This window comes from Poecilia latipinna, unplaced genomic scaffold (genome assembly GCF_001443285.1).
Source record: "Poecilia latipinna isolate Pla-1442-1.1 unplaced genomic scaffold, P_latipinna-1.0 Scaffold57, whole genome shotgun sequence".
Classification (NCBI taxonomy): Eukaryota; Metazoa; Chordata; class Actinopteri; order Cyprinodontiformes; family Poeciliidae; genus Poecilia; species Poecilia latipinna.
The window spans coordinates 1,120,578-1,141,134 of record NW_015112673.1 but is presented as its reverse complement, the minus strand read 5'-3'; the positions used below and the strand labels follow the sequence as shown (position 1 = coordinate 1,141,134).

The 20,557-nt window shown below is 37.6% G+C and overlaps 2 protein-coding genes across 3 annotated transcripts in view; both read right to left on the bottom strand.

Annotated features, from left to right (window-relative positions):
• Positions 1–694: 694 nt before the first annotated feature.
• On the bottom strand, positions 695–5,249 carry LOC106961110 (polypeptide N-acetylgalactosaminyltransferase 6-like; the record flags this gene model as incomplete). The annotated part of the gene is made up of 6 exons (XM_015054632.1): positions 5,069–5,249; positions 4,460–4,625; positions 3,617–4,067; positions 3,332–3,504; positions 1,093–1,242; positions 695–929 (listed from the first exon to the last, which is right to left on the bottom strand). Coding segments are annotated over exons 3-6 (986 nt in total), but the record flags the coding sequence as incomplete, so codon positions are not given.
• Positions 5,250–11,569: 6,320 nt separating this feature from the next.
• adcy6a (adenylate cyclase 6a) overlaps positions 11,570–20,557 on the bottom strand; it is a 48,325-nt gene continuing 39,337 nt past the window's right edge. For both annotated transcript variants that reach the window (XM_015055222.1, XM_015055231.1), the window contains exons 12-24: positions 20,230–20,377; positions 19,787–19,884; positions 18,084–18,171; positions 17,458–17,574; positions 17,220–17,378; positions 16,928–17,103; positions 15,406–15,426; positions 15,029–15,058; positions 14,811–14,943; positions 13,624–13,887; positions 13,324–13,528; positions 13,117–13,241; positions 11,570–12,346 (exon numbers count right to left, since the gene is read on the bottom strand). In XM_015055222.1, coding sequence (XP_014910708.1) covers positions 12,218–12,346; positions 13,117–13,241; positions 13,324–13,528; positions 13,624–13,887; positions 14,811–14,943; positions 15,029–15,058; positions 15,406–15,426; positions 16,928–17,103; positions 17,220–17,378; positions 17,458–17,574; positions 18,084–18,171; positions 19,787–19,884; positions 20,230–20,377 — 1,693 coding nt within the window. In that variant the 3' untranslated portion in view covers positions 11,570–12,217. The remainder of the gene's footprint in view (positions 12,347–13,116; positions 13,242–13,323; positions 13,529–13,623; positions 13,888–14,810; positions 14,944–15,028; positions 15,059–15,405; positions 15,427–16,927; positions 17,104–17,219; positions 17,379–17,457; positions 17,575–18,083; positions 18,172–19,786; positions 19,885–20,229; positions 20,378–20,557) is intronic.

Genomic DNA, 20,557 nt, shown 5'->3' with positions numbered 1-20,557 from the left:
CCTCACATCCATAGTCCATCGATCCGAACAACAATATCCCTCAGTGCTGAGGCATCTTCTGCTGTTTTGGTTGAGCAAAGTAGGAGGGACGACCGCTCCAAGATGGCCGCCGTATATCCTGCGCCGGAGCGGCCAATGTAGGGTCTTCTCTTATGTCTATGCTGAGCACGCTCTCTGTCATGTGTGACGTTTTGCGCCCTCTACTGCGCATGCGAGTTCGCAGTTCACACTGGAGATCACATACAGGTCGCATATATTTGGAAGTGTGGTGTGAACCACAACTGCCACGCCAAATAAATGCGATTTGACAAAAATTTGGATTTGGGTCTCTTCAGGCTGCAGTGTGAACGTAGCTTTTGTTTATATTGTGCAAATCCACTACAAATATTGTCTTACTGCACTACAAAAAAGTTGTTTTAATTTAATCACACATACATTCCTATTATTCCTGGTTATCAATCAGTACAGTATGCTCAATTAATTATTCAAAGTTTTTATCTAAGGAAACCCAACAGATCAAAAATCTGGAACTGCTGTTTTGTTCAGTTTGTCTATGTCGATGTGCGTCTGTCCCTATCAAATAAACTTGATAGGGGCAAGTTTATTTGATAGTGTACATTTATTGTTCCTTCTCTTAAAAGGTTACAACTTGAGGAAACTTATACTTTCTTTCTTTGTATCCATTTGTAATTACCTGATAGGGTATGTCTCATTCTTTCTGCGCTTCTTCTCCTCGTCTGGAACGCGTTCCCATCCAAACTTGAGTCTCCAATCAAAATTTCCTCGGCTGTAGTTTTGCAGTTCAGGCACTGGTTTGTGAAACCTCAGGCTGTGATTATCGATCGACGTGATTCTTGGGCTCACCACGGCTCTGGGCTCTTCAGCTATTCGAGCCAGAAGAGGCTCCAGCCAGCCAGGGAAACATTCACCTGTGAAATAAAAAGAAAACTGAAACATTTTTTCACTAGCTGGAAGCTATTAGCTATTATATGGAATACTGCTGCATAGAAATACTATTGCAATAACCAAACACATTGCTAAGCCAAACATTTGTCCTCTGCATGTAAAAAAACAACAAAACTACAAACTCACAGTGGGAATCTAGGAAGGTGAGGACCTCCCCCTGTGCAGCCTGAGCCCCCATCAGCCTGGCTGTGATCAGGCCTTTTCTCTCCTTCTGACGCAGGACTCGCACTATTCGCAGCCCCTGCACATATTCATCCAGTGGAGTCTTTAAGAGATCTGAGGACATAAATACAAAATTAGAGCTGAAGGAGGGCAAATGTTAATAATGAAATCTGGCATTTTGCATGCCTTTATATTGGAGTTACATTGAAGTTCGAGGGGTTGTGATTTACTGCATATTTGCACTTTGAATACAGATAAATGTTATGAACACTTAAATTTAATACTTATTCAGATTTTTAATTGAAATGTCTAAATGTAATTAACACAATATATCACAGATTAATTTGATATTGTAAAAAGAAAAAAATCTCAGATTTAAGGTAAAATACTGGTAGCTGTGGTTGCCAAAAAATTACCATATAAATACAGATTTACAGCTTCCAGTATTTTGCCTTATATTAGAGACTTTTTAAACAGTGTACTTAGTGGGCGAATGCATTGTGATAACTTTTCCCACTGAATTTTGGGGCAACACCCAGAGGCAGTCCTATCCCCCACAAGATGGCGCCCTGGGCCGTTGCCCAAGTCGCAGAAACTGCCACTGGCAACACCAGCCACATCTCGTCTAATCTCTTCTTAAAAATTTTAAAATTCAAAACATTTTTGTCTTTTTTTCTGTCTCCATTGACACATGGTGGCACAGTTGGTTCGACACAAAGAGGTCTTGGGTTCAAATCCTGGCCTGGGGTCGTCCTGCATATCCTCTGTTCTCTGAATGCTCTGGTTTCCTCTCAGTAAACCAGAGCAATACCCGAGTCAGTTTCTAAAAACTGACTCGGGCATTAGCATGTATGTACATAGTTTTCTCTCCTTACGATGGACAGGTGACATAATTGGCATCGCCTCTTATTGAAAGATTGCTGGAGACAGGCGCCAGTCTCACCCTTTCAAACTAAGCAGGTAACAACAAAGGGTGGATGGATGCTGAGTTTCCACAGTTGGAGTCTTAGGTTCACGTTCAGATGGTTGAGTTCCTGTGAAGTTTTAATCACCAGCTGCAGAAAAATACCTCAGCTGGCTGCAAAAACCTCATACAAGCTAGTAAGTGTTCCAGTAAGCAGGCCTTTCTGAAGAGGTAAACGATAAACTAGATCTTTTCTTAATTATGAAACAGACTCTTAGTTTTGTCAGCTTTGAGTCTTGATGGAAATTTTTCTGAATGAATTTTCCCCTAGAAGTACATTTATGAATACATAAAGACGGCAGCAGGATATTAAACACAAATTCCATCTTAAGCAACAAGACACTTAAGTACTTTACCGTTTGTAAAAGATTAGGTTTTAATAATAAACAGAGCATAATTTTCCAGATAACCTTTCACTTTGGACCTTATTATGGATGTGATGAGTCATGCATTTAGTCGTCATAGTGGCTATCAGCATGATAAAGACACTAATACTGTAATTAACTGTACAGTGTTAAAGCAGAACAAATGAGGACAAATTCCTTCCCTACTTCCACATTGTACACCAACTCAATGCAGAAGCAGTAAATTTCAGTTTTCATCATGTTTTGTTCTCTGAAATATGAGAGTACTTTCTGAAGAAATGATATACATCCAATGCCTTGCAAAATTATTCATGCCCCTTCAAGATCAATAATCTCCTTTCAGATTATGTGGTTAGTTAGATCTTGGTAGGTTTGCAGTTATGTTCTTTCCATTTTCAGGTCATCGATGAAAAGTGTTTAGGAAAAGCTCCACAGTTTTATCCCCAAGTTGTCTGCTGTGATCCTTGGTCTTCATTACTTTTATGTATTTATTTTATTTTTGTTTTCTTCATTCAGCTGTTTGTTCACCAAACTTCTGAAACCTTCACTGATCAACCAGATTTAAAGTGAGGTTGACTCAAACACAAGTGAAATCTATTCACTCACTCTGTGATTTTTGGAGGCAATTAACACTTTTAGTGAAGGGAACCATAAAAATAGAAAAAGAACCCCATAAAGTATGTATCATTTACCTTAGATTCAATAGTTATCTGCTTCTTTGGGATGGTATTTCTCATAAAATCCCAAATAAATACATATAAGTTTTTGTTTCCCTCATGAAAAGGAAAGTTGAGGAGTTGTGAATACTTTCTCTAGGACACTATATATGTGAAAGCATTAAGATGTAACATTAACTATCAGTGATCTCACTCACCATCTGTACTGGCGTCGTCCACCAGTAAGATCTCTGTGAGCAGAGCAGCAGGAGCCGTGTGGAGGACGCTGTAGACCGTCCTGAGCAGAGTGGACCAGGCCTCGTTGTGAAACACTATTATCACGCTGGTGGTTGGAAGGCCGGGACATCTCAAAAACTTCTGCTTCAGGCAGCTGTCAGAGCCAGACTGGAAGTTAAGAGGCAGCTTTTAAACAACGCATAGATTTATCTCTTGCCTGCAGGGTGATGTCGCCAAGAAACGATGTTCTCCTGAGATAAACTCACTCTGGAGGCCGTGTGTCCTTTCCCAGATCCCGGTGCAGAGAGATGCGATCGCTGGCAAACTGGTTGAACTGGTTTTTCTTAAAACCACTTGATTCCTCTTTCTGTTCCTCAGCAGTCATAGAGCGCCACACGAATGGCTTGCCGCCTGCTCCCGGTTCCCAGCGATTTTGGTAAGGCCTCTGAAGGTGAGGCCTGAACTCCTGCTTGCTGTAAAATCCAGGAGGACATTTGTGGACAGAGGAATCTGTAAACCTGGTGGTCTGGACAGGGATGGATCCTCTGAGTTTCCCCACATTTCCCTTGGGAAGTCGAGGGGAATGTGGCGTTGTTGTGTAGTTCATGTAGAAGAGCATAATAAAAGACAAACACAGAAAACTGGAGAATGCTATCTTCACTGAGCGTTTGTGTCGAAGCAAATAAAAATGCATGATATTCAGAGAGCGATGGGGACCTGAGAAGAGAAAAATAAACAAAACGCAACATTATAGACAACAAAAAAATTATTTTAAATAGTTATTTCACCAGATCAACAGCTGCAGTCTGGAAAACCCTCTCTACGTCATGCTTGGAAAAACTAATTCCTTTATTTGAAGATATTTGACTATTCATAAAGTTATTGTTGTCTTATTTAAACAGTAATACAATGACAGAATGAGGTAACTAATTCAACAAGACATAAATAAAACACTAAGAAAGTCCTGCCCAAGCATTGGTGTAATCATTTGTTGGAAGATCCTTCATTCATTTACAAATATAGTTTGAAAAGTAATAACTTTAGCAAACCTGTGTTTCTGAGCTAGTTAACCAACAACACTGTCTTTATTAAATGAGAAAAGTACTTACTTTTTGCTGTAATTTTTCTCTGTGTTGTCCTGTTTGCCTCCCACGTCTTACAGAGACCGACAATGAAGTGCACAGGTGCTCAGCTGGATCAGTGTGCATCAAGGACCCTTTGCAACCGCTCAGACCGGTTAAAAACATCTGACTCAGTCAAGCAGCTGCGGTGAGACTGCCAAGAAGTATGTTCTTTATTCCTGGTTTCACTTCGGCTGAGTTATTTTTAACTTCCATTTTACTTTTAAGTTGCATTTCTTGTGGGATCACATTTATCTACTTAGGAGAGGAATGAGAGTTAAGAGCACCTTCTGCAGGATTTCTCAGTAAATGTTTGAGGTAAACGGCAGAATAAAAGAAAAAACAATAATACAAACCAATCCATTGTTAACTAATCAAGCCATGATGATTTTTTCAAACTTACAAAGGTTAATCCATAAATCAAAGTGACTCCAGTGTTTGATAAGCAGGACGGAGCTCAGCCAAAAATTACTAATCATTATCATAAATTGAAAACATGTTTGTCAGATAAAAAGCTAAGTTTAATTCAAACAAAAGGGAACAACATAGTTTCTACATTTCTAATATTGTTTAAGAGGTAGTTTATCTGGAGTTTACATCTCCTTTCTGGGTTCATCTCTGCCGCTTCCTCCAACAGTCGAAAGAGAAACACAATTGAGCCATTCTGCAGATTTGATTGTGTTCATGCATGACTGTCTGTTATGTGTTTTGGTATTATGTGGGTATCTGTGTTGCTAATAAGATAGAGCAGTGTTTCTCAACCCTGGTCCTCACCTCCCTCCTGTCTCTGCATATTTTAGGTATTTCCCTTCTGCCACACACCTGAATTGTATCTCTGGGTGATTAACAGGTTTCTGCAGCACTTGGTGGTCATGCAATCATTTGAATCAGCTGTTCTGTAATAGAGGCACATCTAAGGCATGCAGAGCAGGGAGGCAGTGAGGACCAGGGTTGAGAAATACTGAGTTAGAGTGACGACTTGTCCAGTCAGGATGCACCAGTTCTCCCACCCAGTGACAGAACTGGAGTAAGGTCTTGACTCTGGCAATCTTAAACAGACTTAAACTGTAAATGTAATGTTGCAGATAATAATAATAATAATAATAATAATAATAATAATAATAGGTTGAAAGTTTGGAAGTAAAGGCTAGTAAACACAACATTTGGAAGAAACTTTATGTTTTATTGCACAGTGGCTCTCTTAAAAATCTGTATAACTTTAATGGGGTTTTAGGATGTATTTACTGCATGAGCAGGAATTCATTGATGTGCAGCACTTTCCTTAATCTACCTGTTAACAATAGAGAAGAAAGGATTAGGTTTTTAAACTAACAAGAATAGTGTAAGAGTGAAAATTGGAGTTATGAAAGCAGCACAACTGCATTACAAAAGCAAAAAAAAATATATATATATCCTCTTGTATATTTGTCATGCAAATTAATTAATTAATTAATTAATTAATTAAGCCAGATAATGAAAAAGCAAAGTCTCGGCAAGAAAACAATATTCAATGTATTAGTATTTTAAGTGAGTCTTTTGCATATTGCAGTTAGTTATCTAGATAGATAGATAGATAGATAGATAGATAGATAGATAGATAGATAGATAGAATCTACTGTCGTTCGTCGCTTAATGAGGGCGGGGTTTGTTGCCAAGGTAACACGTAAACAAAGCTATAGTTATTTTTGAAAGCTAGGTGTTGTGAACAGGACGTCGACTGGATAAAGGATCCGTAACGCATATGGCTTTCTTCGGCTTGACCCAGCTGGGTTATCAAAACCCAATCGGTGATAATATGCTCATAAATCCCCGGGGAGTCCCTCCGTCTCAAGGTGAGAGGAAGCTAGGCTAAGCCTTAGCTGCGCTGAACTCTACATTTATCATGGCTGCTGCAACCTCTGTCAAAGCAGACCTCAGCATTCAGTTAAAACGTTTTGTAATTAAGTTTTTTTTTAAAAGTGCAGAAATTTATTTAAAAGTTAAAACTAGTGTCAAACTCCAGTGCCATAATAATTAGACAGACATGAATTTTAAAAAACATAAATAGAATAAATAAACATAGAAGTACTTTACTGATTAAATAATTCAATGTTTTATACTGATTGAGTAGAACATAAAAATCTGAGTTCAGCAAATTGTCCTTGTAGTACGTAAAAACACTTTTAAATGATTTTTAAGGGAAAAAAAGCTTAAGAGCTAAGTCACTGTAATGATTGGCTTCATCTGTTGAAACATATCTGCTTTTAGATGACTGTTTTAATGTCAGGAAAGAATTTCAGTCATTGGCTAAAGAACAAGGACCCGTCATAAATAAAGAAGTGACCAAAGTACGACTGCAGCCTCCTTGCTACAGCGATGAGGATCATAAAGGGAGTCATGAGCGATACGCAGAAATGGTGAAAAAGGCTCAACCACCCAGGCGTAAGCTAGCACACTTTAAAATATGGGTTCCTGTAGAAGTTTGTAACAAAAACTAAAAGCCTCTTCTGTCCTCCAGTCCCCAACCAGCTGTATGTAAAGCCTCTGACAGAAAACCAGCAGTATGGATGGATGAGACACATGAGCTTTGAACCGTGGACCCAGTGCCAAAAGTTTCCTCGAAAATCCAGCGAGATGACAAGGTGAGTATCATAACACATAAATACATTTTTCCACCAGTCTGGGCCTCTGTCGGTATAATCCATCTGTTGTTTTCCCAGGTTCGTTGGTACAATGATCTTGACACACCGAGACTTCTGCCTGTTCTGAGCTCCCTCATGTTTTGGCTTCATGAAGTAGAAGCATGCACAAAAAAAACAACAAAAAGCCTGCAACTTTTTGACTCTTCAACCTTATTTTAATGAATCAAATTTAATTGCTTTGTTGTTCCTATGGGTTTTCTCTTTTTATATTTAGGTGTTTGTATGTGTGCATGTAACCTTTGTTTAACTGGGTTTACCTCATTGAGATAATCAAAAGTACAAATCAAAAGTACAAAATGTGGCCTTAAATACATATATTTAACAAATAATTGCTCAAACGAATGAATATTGTACACTATTTTAATTGTGTACTATAAGACGTGCTACAACAGTACTCTGTTAAATCTCTAATAAATACAAAATGTACATGCTGGTGACAATATTCTAAAAAGTTGAGCTGTATAAAGAGCTCAAGAAATTCAGATAACATGAGCAATTATGTTTTCTTTTGCGTTGGGATTAATAAAGTATTTATCAACTGAAAATTCAGAAAAATTATGAATGCTAGACGGAGGTGAAAGCATCTCCAAAGCTTCAGTCCTACTCAATGTGATCCGAGAAAGGAACGGCGGTGAATCGACAGCATTGTTTCAAATAGGGAACAAAATTATGGATTTTGTGGTCTGATCTGACATATTACAGCTTACACTGCTAAAAAAATTGTAGACCTTTCAATATGGAAACAGTATTCCCTGATGAGGTGGTCATAATGTTATGACTGATCAGTGTATTTTTTTGTATATATTCTTGATGTTTTAACACCGATTCTCTGTAGGCTTTAGTGGCACTAGTGACCCCTAGAGGAAAGTCGGGTTAATTACAAGAAAAATAAAAAATAAAATCGTGGTTTTGTGCAAAACTTTGGATGCCCGTTTCTGCCACTCTGTTAAAAAATAAAGAAATTATCTCATTCTAATGAGATAGTATCTCAAAATACTGAGATAATTTATTTATTTTTATTTTTTTGCAAAGTGGTGGAAATGGGCTAAACCTGCATAAAATGGAAAAATGGGAGTTATATTAAATATTGTAACAAAGTGCTTTTTTAATAAAAATTATATACACAATAAAGGAAATATTGTATTTCTCAGGGAAGCCAGAAGAGTTTGAATCATTGCAGCTACACTTGATTCCTCGTAATGTTTCTAACATAAATGATGCAGCTTAATCGAAGTTTCTATGATGAAGTAAACTTAAGGAAAGCACTTTTTTATTTTAATAAACAGATTTTTAATATTTCATAATTGAGTTTAGATATATTTTCACTTAGTGAATTTACTTACTTTTTCTAAAGTGTTTAATAACTATTGGACAAAACTTTTTTAATTATAATGCAAACTTATTTTGTAGTTTTTAGTTGTAGAAATAAAAAAAATTGGAACTAGAAATTTTATGTACAGCAATCAATATGTTAAAAAACACTAACGGAGAAAAAAATGTACTTTTTTTACATTTTATTTTTTTCTTCAAGGGGAAATGTTATTTTTCTCTTTGTCATAGTCTTCAACTCTTCTTTTCAACTGAGCAAAACACTCCCCCTTCAACTCCTCCAACTCAGGTAAAATACGAACAAAAAAAAAGAAGAAGAAAACAAACCAGAAGGATTCATCGGGCCTGAGCAAAAACACTGTTTCAGTAGTATGGGGAACACATTCCTCCCGGCTCCCGTTTCCCCTGAAAGCATCCCAAGAGTTAACAATCAACACAAGTCCATGGACAGCTAGTAGAAATAGAATAAATACAATGAACATCTTTATGAACTCATGTCCATTCTATAAACTCTCCGCTTTAGGCTCGTCATTGGTCACAGTTTGTGTGAGAGTTGGTGATCTCGGTTGCGTCTCCAACACACCCAGGCCTCCGTTGCACAGGAGAGACCAGTAGCACAAGACTGCTTGAGCTGGCTTTGGTACAAACGAGATCAACTGTTTGCTGCTGGAGACAACGAGGACGCTGCGTTGGCGGTGAAACGGTTGGCTAAAATAACTCTCAAAAAGCCCTTCTTCATTTTTGACTCATGTCAGCGGACCAGGCAGGGTAAGCAGACACGTTTTTAAAAAGTTACAGCTTCCGCTCAAACTTTAAACAATTGAGTAGCACTGGTGTTGCTCTCCCACCTCTTGCTCCTCAATAATGCAAGACAAATTTGGCAGTTTGGAAATATTTCTGGTCATAAAAAACATCGACGATGCTGATGTGGAAACTAAACATGCGCCACGTTTTGCCCTCATTAAGGCAACTCTGCACACAAAGTACAACCAGCAAGCTAAAAGTGTCTGTAAAGCAGCTGGACAATAGAATAACTAACCAGCTAATATCATTTAGTTGTTTTTGTGGTTCTCCATAAAGAGCAAAAACAATCAAATGAATAGCATTCTGCTCAATAAGCATTGAAAACTACAGCTAAATTTTGCAGGCGTTTATTGCATATTTTTTTACTTACGTTTATGCATCAAATGTGTCAAAACAACAACAACAAAAAAAAAACATATAATGTTCTGGGTAACATTATTATAACTGTAATAATCAATATATTATTTAAGTAGCAGTAATATTTTTGTATTTCTATTCTCAGTTTTTATGAAAATGTTACATTGTGAAATCGTTGCTGAAGGTTATCATGCTCGTCTAAAACCATTTATAGATGCATGTAGAAGGTCAATTGTTTCACATTGAGAGAAATAAAGAAAAATACAGAGAATAATAGCTCTGTAAAAAAACCCTCAGAATATTAAATTACAATATTAATTATTTTTTTTCATGTCAAATGGGGGAAGACTGTCGAGGATAAAATGTGGATAATAATGCAGATTGCCACATAATTCTTCAGCAAAGGCAAATCAACTGAGGAGCCAAAGTACTAATTGTTTTGGTCTTGCTTCATGATTCCATAAATATCTATATTTTGTGTAAATGAACAGATGAACCGCTAATTTTAATGACTGTTGCATATTTTACTACAACAGTCATCATGAGTTTTTAGTTCATGACTCCATATTTGTTTCTTCAACTCTGAGTAATTACATGTTTGTTTGTTTTTTCTTGAATCAGATCTGAAAAACAATTATGCCATTAATTACATCACTTATTTATTTATTTATTTTTTTATTATTATTTTTGGACAGATGCTTTACACGACCGAAATCTTCAATTGTTAATTGGTCATCTCTGTGATTTTCTTATTAAAAATAAAGCCTGATTTGTTTATTTTTGATAAAAACAGTGAGTAGTGATTCCATATTATCATACAGTAAAGGTTTGTCATATTAATACGGATAAAATTGTCAACCTGCCTGTCCTGCGCAAACTGTCCATTCAGAGCAACACCAGTGATGATTTATGTTTCTTTTACCGCTGAAATAAAAAAAAAAACGGGCCTGTTAGAGTCTGACTGGAGTGGATTAAATAAAACACACAGTGACTCATGTGTAATTTTCTCTCCTATCTGGGCCAGTGGTTCTGACTCCGATCCCGTCTCGCGAGCAGCAGAACTCGGCAGTTGATCCGTTGGTACCAGTGACCTTTGAATTTTACAAGAAAGCGTGCTGTTCTTCATCGGAAATGGAATCATCATGTTAAGCATAATAACTAACCAGAATCATCATAATAATAACACTAAGAATATACAAATGATGGGTACAGAATTTATACAAAATACCCTACGTCAAAACAAACGGAAAGTAAAAATAAAAAAAAAGAAAAGAAAAAGAATCCACAGTAAGACATGCTCAAAGCAGTTATGTTTGGCAAGAAAGCAGTTTTGTTGTATCATAAAAACCTCACAGTGAAAATAGTTATGCCCCTTCAGGATTACAAAGCACAGTATTCAGTCGAAATCAGCGGATATTTCTTTCCTTCGTCTACTTCTTCTTCATAGAAGAATCAAGCTGCATGACGCAACTGCGTTGAAATCCGTAGTTTCTGCCCCTCCCTACCTGGAGGTTCTGGAACAGCTCACTGATTTATGCTCCTTCATTTCCACCCCAAAAAAAAAAGAAAAAAGAAAAGGAACAGAGACAAAAAGGAGCCCAACCCAGTGGAGAGTCCCAATCTGAGCTCGATCTTTGTTTTGCTCAGATAAAAATATGTAACCCCTCTCGTAGCATATCTAGTCATCTTTAGTCACTTTTAATTTCATCTGTTAAAATGATTGAGGGTAATTTTATTATTTAGAGTTAAAAATCTGTTCTCTGCTGCCTAAATGACAGACAAAATAAATAAACTCTGTATTTTATGAAAATGAGCCTTCACTGCCAGAAGTCGGGCGAAAGAAAAACAAAAACAAAAAAACAAAAACAAAGGTGGTGATCATTGCTGACTTCAGCGAAAACATATCACAATATCTGCCTTGCTTTTAGTAAATACTTTAGTCTTTGGTCAATATATTCCTCCTCAGTTTATACATATAGTCATACACACACAAATATGCATGTACATACACACTTATAAACGTGTAATAAACTGGATATTTGTGCACGTATGTGTTCACACTTTTTTTTATAAAGGACCTTTAGCACAAAACATCAAGACTGAAATAAATAATTAAAGCGGGAACAAAAGTACCTGTTCATAAATTGTGTCAAACAAACAAACAAAAAAATAAAAAATAAAATAAAACTTACCGAACAAAAGAACAACAAATAAAATAAAAAGTAGCCTTATGTACAGCGATAATTTTCTTTTCACACAGGCTAAAAGGCGTTGTTTTAAATAAACAGACTTTGCATCTTTCAAGAAGCCTGAGAGAGAGGCTAGACATGAGAAAAACACGTTGTCCTCCAACATGTACGCGGCCGAGATGGCTGTCAAAACAAGAGCTTTCTCCTCCCGTCGAGAACGCTTTCCCTTCTCCGGAGTCCCAAAAGTTCGCGTTTTCCTCTTTGCTTGGGATTCAAGTGATGGCGATTGTAGTTCTCAGCTGTTTCGCTCGCGCTGTGAGTGCTCGCTCAGTGGTGCCGTGTCCTTGCAGTGGGTACCGACCCAGCGTCCGCTGCTGCCACGGCTGCTAGCTGTTGGGCGGCCCGTCGTTTAGGAAGTAGGTCGTCATTTCCCCTTTACCTTTGACCTTAACGACTCCGCGGCACTCCAGCACGTATCCTTTGCTATCAAGCACCTGGTAGAGGTCCGTGGTCACCTGGGGAGGTCAGAAAATATCGATAGGATTTTAGAGAAATATTCTGAGGTACTATTGTAATAACAATAAAAATGTATGGTAAAAACCCCCCAATTTATTAGTTGTTTTATAGATAACTGTATGGTTATGACTTCATATCACCAAACATACAAACATCCCCATTTAAAGGAGACTTTCTAGATTCCTCTTACTTTCTAGATTCCTCTTACTTACTGTAACATTCAATCTTATTTTCTAATTCACTGGTATTTATTGATGCTTTCATCAAACAAACAGTGGAGAAAATGGTAAAAATGTCATTTAGGATAATACTGTCAATACTATCAATTGAAATTTATCGAGACGACGATAAATCAATTTCCTGTTAAGATAAAAAGTTTTCCACAATAAATGATAAAAGATAGCAATGAAACATCAGGAATCATGTAAATACCATCCATCCCTGGATGCTGAGTTTGTGCTTTACTAAGTTTACCAACGATGCTGTACTACTACTTTGTAATATATCGTAGTACAGCTACATTAATACTGAGAAACAGTAGCACTATTTATTACAAAATAGCACAGGGAAAATCTTTCGTGTGCTAATGTAGTGTAAAAAACCTGTACAAAAATATCCCAAACTGAACTCAGGGCTATCAAAGAAGTCGAAAAGGAAAAAAAAAATCAAAACTAAAATTAATGTAGACCATTTTAATCTACATGTATTGTTTAAATTTGAATAAATGCCACTCGTCCTTCCAAGTTGAATTCCCATTGTTATGTGTTACCTGAATGCGGTCAGGTACACCTGTGCTGTCCATGCGACTGGCCACGTTTACTGTGTTTCCCCAAATATCATACTGGGGCTTCCGGGCGCCAATGACTCCTGCTACCACTGGCCCAATGTTCAGACCTGTGAATCAAACACAAACTTTGTAAAAACATGCACTGTGAAGAACAGGCTCACAATTTTCCCCATGATTTTCTCTCTGTACCTATCTTCATCTGGAAGTTGTTGAAGGAATGCTCGTTGATATACTTCATCTGCTCTCTCAGTCTCATAGCATAGTCTGCTAGCGCAGTAATATGAGAACGACCCTCTTTGTCGTAAGTAGAGTCGTTAAGACCGGAGGCCGCCATGTAGGTGGAACCAATGGTTTTGATCTTCTCCAGCTGCCTGTACTTCTCTTCACTGATGATCTGAGCCGTTAACAAAAACAGATGTTCATTTTCTCCAAGCTGCACTTTAATACTGCGGTCTGAATTTTGTATAAAAAAAACAAACAATGTTTTACCTCATCGAAGTCGGCGATGATCTCGTTGAGCAGCCGGAGACACTCCACCCCCTCGTTGTTGGCCTCCAGCTCCACGTAGAACTCAGAGAAATTGCTGATGGATGCGAACATGACGGCTACGCACTCACAGGACTGGTAGTACAGCTCATCGTTGCGCCGCTCTCGAGCCAAGAAGTGAGCAGCCACGTCCTTCGGCAGGATGTTGTGAAGGAGGCGACGGTTATAGGCCTGCAGCTCCTCCATCTCTTCCTTCTCCTCGGTGGCCTGGCAGGAAATAAACAGCTTTGATAAGGACCAGGATGCCAAAACAGAGACATAATTATTCACCAGGAATCCAGAGTCTTAGTAGCTATTTTTATTGCGCTGTACTTTTTACTTTTACTTGAGTAATTTCATTATGCATTATGAGTCTTATTTGAGTAAAATCTTTGGATACTCTACCCATTTGAGTAACTTCACTGAATGAAGAACAAGCTTGTTTTATATAAAAATTCACCTGACAGATCTGCAGTTTTTGTTAATTTCTCTTTTTTTTTGTTGCTGTTGTTTTCTTCCTCTTTTTCCCACTTCTACCCAAAATATCTGTGACACTAGATTAATCGAAACAAGTCAGAAAATAACTGCCAAGATTAAAAGAAGAAAAGTATCCTAACCCAAACATTTTAATTATTTTTTGTTGTGACACCACTTGGTTATGCTGTTTTATCTTTGTCTTAATTGTATCCATTTTAATTAAATCTCCTTTTTTTGTTAGTTTATTTTATTAGGTTTTTTTGTCGTTGTTATTCATTCTCTTATCTAATTTATTTGTTTGTAATGTAATCTTTGCATGCACCATTTGGTGAATAATAAACAAAAAAGTTTAATTAATTTTAATGTAAAAGAAATTAAGAAAATGTTTCTTTTCTCCAATTTTGTAACTATATTATTCATAAGAATTATTGTCACTTTGGTATTTATAATACAACAATTTCCTCATAACTTTATATACTGATGATGGTAATTTTTAAATATTAAAAAATGTATGTTTTGTTTTAACAAATACTTTTTTACTTTTACTTCAGTAAAAGTATGTTTAATTGGTACTACTCTTACTCGAGTATAATGTTTTGGTATTGCACACACAGGAATCACAGAGGGACAGATAAGCATAAACGTGACCCGACAGCGCCCTCTGGTGGCCGTACCTGTAGTTTCCAGAGGAAGTCGAGGCGAGCCGTGGATTCAACCTGCTGTGCGTGCAGGTACAGCGCCAGGACGAAGACGGTGAGGATCACAGGGGTCATGACCCGCAGGGACACTTTGGTCACAGAGTATGGGCTGCAAAGAGACCGAAACTCAGACTGAATGAAAGAAACTTGGAGGAATGATTACATTTTTAATAAAAGCAATTGAAACAACGTACCACTCAACTGTAGTTTCATTGAAACTGGACCTGAAATTACAAACAAAAAATTATTTTTGTGAATAGAAATAAAGACAGTTACTATTTTCTCATATCAGTATTTACTTATGACACATAAACTGTAATTAATATATATTATCTTTATGTGAAAATTTGAAATATTTAAATGCTAATGAAAAAAATAGGAGATAAACGGTTGATTTGAAAAGAAATATCACAGAGTAAGACACTAATTTCATTTACTTTCCACTTTCTTCACATAATTTAAGGTAATTTAATGACTAGAAAAAAAACAAGCTAATGTTTTATATTTATTAATTCTGCTGGAGATATAAAAATTATAAAAGTTATCTCATAAATGTAAACAAAGAACTTACCAACTGGTTTCATTTAAAGCACTAAAAGAGAAAAAAAAAGAAGCTCAGTGAAAACACAAAAGTATTTAAAAAACAGTCAAAGATGAACTAATTGTAATTTCAATATATGAATATTTAATACCAGTTTTAACAATGCTGAAAGATTCAACTACAGTGATCCAGCATTTAAAACTGAAGGCAGCACTTTTTCACTTTTTTAATGTAGCAAATAAGATATAAGAAGATTCATTCAGCTATTAATGCTTAGTTTATTGCTTAATAGGTAGGCTTACATGACAAAAAGTTCGGAAATGATGTGTATTGTAACAACAAAAAAACATCCAGATCTTAAAAGTGCGGTATGAAACTTTTATATAAACTATTTATTTGTTTATTTGTTGGAACTGTTACTATGTCGTGACAGCATGATATGAGACAAATACTGGAGCTCCACTGTCTTCTGCCGATGCTAACTGAAAACAACCAATCAGAGCCAGGAGGCGGGTCTTAGTGCTGTCAATCACAATGCTGCATGGCGCTGTTAGCATATCCTGTTGTGAATGCTAAGGCTAGTTAGCATGGCCACTGATGATGATAAACGGTTTTCCTGAAAAGATAAGTTGATCCTCCACCATTATCACATTCATCAGCGAGTACATGTGTTGATTGACAGCGCTAAGACCCTCCTCCTGGCTCTGATTGGTTGTTTTTGGTGCATTTTTTCAGACGGCAATAGCAGAACTGGAAGGAGGTGGAGGAGATTGATCTTTTCACAGATTATTTGTCATGACATCAAGACAGTTTTAGCAAATATGTATAAAACACCTTGTTTATAAAAGTTACATAAATTGTTTTTTAAGTATCAAACTCTACAGAGATTACTGTATTTTCCGCACTATAAGGCGCACCTAAAAACCTTCAATTTCCTCAAAAGCTGACAGTGCGCCTTATAATCCGGTGTGCCTTATATATGGAGCAATATTGAGCCACAACAGGTCTAGCATCTACGGTAAGCAGCCGCCGACTTCATTTTCGCCCGTAGAAGAAGAAGCACGCGGTGCATGCTGGGATAGCTGTCAGAATGCTGGTTTGTAATCTATTAATAAAGTTTGACTGACCTATCTACCTACCAACCGTCTAGAATCAGGTCGTCTGCAGGTCATTTAGCGCCACGTTCTCCACCAACATGATGTGCGCGAACAGAGAAAGGTGACCATCGTCCGGCTACGCCCCGGCCCAGTCGCGGATGGCTCTTCTCGCCGACCGGAGTCAGACTGTTTGTTGTCATTCCGTTTAGTGGAGCTCCATCTAGTGGTAGCATAATGTAACTCCAGCCTCTACTGTAGCGTCTGTTCTATGGGCCTTATAATCCTGTGCGCATTATAGTGCGGAAAATACGATAGTTGAATGCCATCAAAGAATGAGCGAACAACAAACATTTGGTGATTTGATGCCAAGTTTTGGACAGTTTTAGTTATACAACCAAAATGTTAAATCACAGGACATAACTGCTTCTTTTACCACAACACGCTGCTGCACTCACATGGCATTGGAGGTGACAAAGAGGTCTGCGTTGTCAAATAGTGCTACTTGTGGCCACTCCACGAGCAGCAGGAAGGTGAGCTGGATGAGCAGCATGAGGGCCAGCTTCCCTATGCTGCTGATTTGCAGGAACACTGAGCAGGCCAGCAGCGTCAGCAGCACACTGTAGCTGAAATACTGGAACAGACAGGAGACAGCCGCGACCCGCATCAGCAACCACGAGCCACAGAAAAATCTGTTTGCTTCTCTTGGAAGCCGCTCCAGAGGAAAGTGGTGTAAGATGGTGGACTGACCTCGGGAAAGGGGCAGGAGGGGCCTTGGCTGGGGCAGATCTCCAAACCTCCTTCGATGGACACATTCAAGCTGTGGATCAGACACGGCGTCACCAGGCCTGCAGACGTGTTCAGCTTCTCGGCGACGCATTCTGTCAAGCTCTGGGTGTCGCAGGCGAACTGGAGACGATCATCCAGAAACGGATTCAGAATCACGTCCTTAAAAAAAAATATACATCTTTGTTTTGTCAACTCTTACCATATTAACAAAGGCAGAGATGAAGACGAGGATGATGGAGAAAACTCCAACCAGCGTGCTGTTGGTGCGAGACTGGACAATCTTCTTCGAAACGGTTTGCATTGCAGCTGGGAAGAGCTGCAAACACAAATGATTTCCACATTATATATGTTGCCCCAGTACAGTCCCTTATAAAAATATTCATACACCGTAAATTTATTTCATTTTATTGCTTTACAACCACAAATGTCAGTGTATGTTATTAGTATTTTATATCGTGAATATGTATATTGTATCGTGAACAGAATATCATGTATCGTATCGTGCGATTAGTGTATCGCTGCAGCCCTACTACATATCTGTTGCTGTTACACCAGAATTTATAAAGGCTGTTTCTCTTCTATTACAGGAAGATGAATAAAAATGAACACCAGACTTCAAAACCCCTTTTCATTAACTTCACAATCTTGTTCTTCTTTTATTTTAGTCTACAGTAAAAAAAAAAAAAGACTAATAAGAAACAATGATATTTGTGGTTGCAACCAGACAAAATGTGCCAAAATTCAAGGAGCAAGAATCGTTTTGCATGAAAAAAAAAAAAAAGAGCAACACTTTAGTGATTGTGCCCAGATGAGCTGCTCCGCTACCTTGATGCATGAGTATATGGCACAGATGAAGAGAATGTTGGCGAGGATGATGAAGATACTGATGTAGATTCCCAGCATCACTGGAGTGCTGCAGGGAAGAGAAACACATAAACAGTTTCAGAGGGACATTTAGGATCTGGTCCAACAAATGTTGGTATTTCTGCGCTCGGAGGATTGAGGTACATCTCCTGTTAAATTCCCTAAATAGAGCATTCATTCCTGTTTCTTGTTGTCATATGTTGCAGTCAAAACAAATCACCAAAGCAGCTCAGAAGGAGAATTTTATGTACAACTTCTATAGAAATACATGAAGTCAAACAGCAAAATAAGAGAAAGTGTGTTTTAGATCCTTTTTCCAAACACAACGATGATTTGGTTTTTCAGAGTAGTCAATCTGGGAACTGTTACATGTAGAATTAGGAGAACTTTAAAGTTATTTACCATCTTAATTAGATTAAACTGGTCAATCTCTTAGTGGCTACATCCTAAAATATGTGCCAAGCATTACAGAGGGGATTTGTGGGATCTTCACTCCTAATTAGATTTTCCCATGTTTGGAGTCATAAAGGTTTATTGCAGTTTGAAAAATTGTGACAAGGAAGAGGCACATAGCCATGTGTTTCCTACAATAATAAGAGCCACCAGATTGTGTTACAGTTGGATTTTCACAACAAATATTCCCTTAAGTACCGCATTTTACAGGTTCCATCATTTTGACAGTAGGATTTACACAGCAGGATTTACACCTCTTCTGTTTGGGTTACGTCATTAAAAAACAATCCTCTTCACTGCATTTCACTTCGCAAAAGACACTAAAAACTTCTGCAAAGCTTTTACTCCTCCTAAAGGCCAAAGGCGTTTCAACTGCAAAGTTTGGGCTGATACTATTTTGAACCGTATAGCCGCCATCTTTCCTCATTAAAAATTATACAATAAAATGACAAGTTTTAGTTTTCATCCTTGTCTGTTTGTGCAGCCGACCGCGCAGCACCCACTTTTACTGGGAAATCAACTAAATAAAAGCAATTTTAAGCCACCACATGTGTGTTTTTTGACAAGCTTTACAGGAGGTTGTTTTTAGCGTCCATCATGGCGCAGAGGGCCGAGTTTCAAAGAGAGTGACGTCACGTGCAAAGGGTCAATAAATGCAGCTGAGATAATACTTTTGGAAAAAATATATGTATTTTTAGAAGTGCTTTCTGTTATGTTAGCAAGTCATTCACTGGTCTATTAAAAGAGCATGCCTACTGAACACAATGGTATTTTATAGGTGAAGCCAACTGTATAAAATTAATTAGCATTTTTCACTGCTAAATTTAGTATCACTATGAACATACTTTACAAGTAAATTCGTCGTTTTGCGACTCATTCTGACATCGTCAAAGTATCATAAGTGCTACTTCTTCACATTTTCAGCTTTGTGCAGAAGAACATTGGCTAGACTCAGCAAAAAAATAAAAAAAAATTCCATAAAGTTAGTACAAATAACTTCTCTGCAGTCCAGAACAGTTTTTCTAAATGAGCTCAGAGAAAGAAAAACTAGAGCTTCAACATTTGCAGCTAATCTCAGTTTAGCTTGGAAACCGTTAAAGATGTTTCTGTAAAATTTGAATCAATCAAAGCAGAAAGTTCTGTTAAAAATGGTAAATATTGAAATGTCTAAACGTGAAACAGACAGACGCTGTAAGACGTGAGGTACTCACTGTGGAAAGACGACAATCTGTATGAAAGAAATGAAGCAGAATACTAGCAGAGTACAGGCAACATATCCCCCAAAGCGGTCGTCAACTTTCTTGGAATACTGCAACAAAAAAAAAACACAAAAGGAAATGAATGCTTTTGGGTTTTGAGGATATGAAAATATTTACTAATGTAGACACAATGAGGGCACTGGTATCACTGTCAATGCTTTAAAGTTCTCCTCAGATTGTTGCTGCACACTGCTAGTCAGCTGGCTATAAGATAAATTGGAATATCATGCCTCTGAAACCAATCAAGCCCTACTTATCTTTCTTGTTACGGTAAATAGTTGGGTTACTATCTTGACACAGTGAAATTGTAATATTTGTATTAAACGTTATAATTCCGTAAAGCAGCATGGTTACTCTGAAGTGCAAAAAAACTAAGCATTTTTGTTATTTTGGACCTTTTTTTCCAGGCTGGAGGTCTGGAAGGTGAGGAGGAACTTCTTGACGTGATCTTTTCTGAGCTGGTCAATACTCCGAGCATCGATGGCTCGCCCCAGAAATTCATCCACCTCATCTTCTGGGTTCATGGCCTCCTGAACGCCTCGGCTTTCATAAAAGAAAAAAAAACAAAACATGATTAGTGGTACTTAGTAGCAATAAACAAGCTATGACAAAAAATGGCTAAAAATGGCCACATTAAATAGTGAATAAAAAAATATAACCTAGGAAATTCGTGTTATGCAACACTTTTTCTTACATACAAAGTAAAGAGAGGAATGCTGGAAA